General features: G+C 36.6%; 1 protein-coding gene across 1 annotated transcript; it reads right to left on the bottom strand.

Annotated features, from left to right (window-relative positions):
- Positions 1-232: 232 nt before the first annotated feature.
- On the bottom strand, positions 233-949 carry LOC129226672 (lysine-specific demethylase 5B-like). Its single transcript, XM_054861302.1, has one exon. The coding sequence runs from the start codon at positions 947-949 to the stop codon at positions 233-235; it is 717 nt and encodes a 238-aa protein (XP_054717277.1).
- Positions 950-2,303: the final 1,354 nt, after the last annotated feature.

Below are 2,303 nucleotides of genomic sequence, written 5' to 3' on the forward strand. Positions count from 1 at the left end.
ATGACAGTTTATTTCCCTGCCATGTAAACAATTTATATGTTTGTTAATCTTGCTTTTTTACTCCCATCACAAAGTATCCATCTTACCCGATGGTGCGGGTAAGATGGATACCAGTGGAGGGTAAGATGGCGATTACGTAGTTGATTCCATTTGACAAAATAAAATAAACTCGTTATGTCAAGTATAAGAACTATATTTTATTTTATGCCCAAAATTATGGATTTCCAAAAAATTATGAACAAAAATCACATATCCAAGACTTCTTTTTTGCTTCGGAATTTGACAGTCCAGTACAAGCCGCATGAGCCCACTTGTGGCATTTTGCACAATTGAACCACAGTTCATTTTTTTCGAAGTCATCACATATGATGCATACTTCATCGACTTCTTCATCTGAGTTATCATCTTCGTCCATGTAATGTATGGATACGGAGGAATCTGATGAATAGTCAAAATAAGTTTTTGAGCATTTTTTCTTCTCTACAACCTTAGTTTTATTCTCTACGACCTTAGTTTTTTTCTTTCCTTTTTTTGCTTCTCTTCTTTCCTTTTGCTTCTTCCTTTCTAATAAATATTCTTTTACAGGCGAACTTGTGGCATGTAGCGATGGAGCTTTAGTCCTTTGTTTCTTTACCTTTGGGGGAGCTAAAGGGAGTACCAGGATATCGGGGGCATTAGATGGACCAGCAACAGGTTGGATATCGGAGGCATTAGAAGGACCAGCAATAGGTTGGGTGTCGGCATCATGAATTTCGGAACTAGATGTGGCACAAGCCGCTGTTGTCACAGCAGGTTCAAATTCTTCAGCTGAGAAAATTTGTGAATTGAGGGGAACAATCCCCGCTGCTTCAAATCCTTTCACTGCGTTATTTAGCGTAGCCGCTTTGGCATACGCTTTGTGAAAGAGGCTAGGTACATTCTTCACAGCAACAGTTTGGCCAGGATTCATAGTTAAAAAATCATTGCACACATTACTGTAGGCAGTTTTCAAAGGACCGAAGAAACTGACGTCCAAAGGCTGCATCCGGTGGGTTGTGTGCGGGGGAAAACCAAGGAGAGTGATAAAGTTGTCCCTGCAAAAATTTACTGCTTCTAGGGTTATGTGTGATGCGTGATTGTCCATCAACAGCAGAATCTGATTGTCAGCTGAAGGTCCTACATTTTTTTTAAAATGGCTCAGCCATTCCAAAAATATTTTGGCATTTATAAAGCTGGAGTCTGGATTGCAGGCAGCTTGGGATCCAGGTGGTGCATCATGCAGCAAATAATCTTGCATGCGCACTCTTTTAAAAATAAAAAGTGGAGGCACATAATGTCCAGTTGCGCTGACACAGCAGACCACACTCACATTTGAGCCTCTCTCAGCCGAAGATACTTTAACCACCCGTCGTTTGCCTGTTGGTGTTATAATGAGAGGGGATTTTGTTGGTACAGTTGAGCAACCTGTTTCGTCAACATTGTAAATCTGGTGTGGCTCATATCTGTGTTTCTTCATAATTTCAGTCAATAAATTAAAGAAGTTTTGCACACTTACTTCATTAAATGCTGCTAATCTTGCCACTGAGGTCGCCTCTGGCTTACGTAAAGATAAATTAAATTTACTTAAAAAGTTGCTCACAAAATCTTTTCCCAGCCATCCTTTCTTCTTTATTAAATCGATGTTCTATTTTTAGATGTTCAGCATAATCAAATGCGATTCTTGCAAAATCTTTCTTTGTCAAACCAAATGCACGTCTGTCTATATCTGTAACATAGGTTTTTAGCAAGAGTAATTGTTCCTCAGTAAAAGTATTCTTAAATCTTCCAGCGTTCTCAGGAAATGGCTCTTTGTTCTTCCTTTTATCCACATAACGCCGAAGAGAAGTTTGAGGCAGAGAATATTTTTTTTGCTGTTGTTAAAATGAACGCTCCTCTTAGTACCTCTTCAACAGCTTTATCCATACCTTCTTTGGACCAAGATTGTCTTTCCGTAATCCTTTTATATTTCCCCATCGTTTTGTTTCTAAAAAAATAAAGTTATAATCTCTTTAAGGATGCTGTCATCAGTTATGAATTTTACCCCCCTTTAAACTATCCAAGAAAAGAAAAGTTGATTGATATCTTTAATATGCCTCAATTCATTGTAGAAGAAAAATACGAATAAAAATAAAGAATTCTTTTTTTTATTTAAACAAATACCTAGTCAAATTTTTTAAACATTTAAAAATATTTTTTTAAGTAATTAAACAAAATAAAAGTAAAAAAATGTCTTAAAATCTAGTTTTTACAGATAATATGTAATCCTTATAGGCACAAATATTTGA

Source organism: Uloborus diversus, chromosome 7, assembly GCF_026930045.1.
Source record: "Uloborus diversus isolate 005 chromosome 7, Udiv.v.3.1, whole genome shotgun sequence".
NCBI classification, from domain to species: domain Eukaryota; kingdom Metazoa; phylum Arthropoda; class Arachnida; order Araneae; family Uloboridae; genus Uloborus; species Uloborus diversus.

Excerpts from the sequence above, each read along its gene's own strand:
- LOC129226672 (XM_054861302.1), bottom strand. The coding sequence starts at position 949 with ATGAATCCTGGCCAAACTGTTGCTGTGAAGAATGTACCTAGCCTCTTT.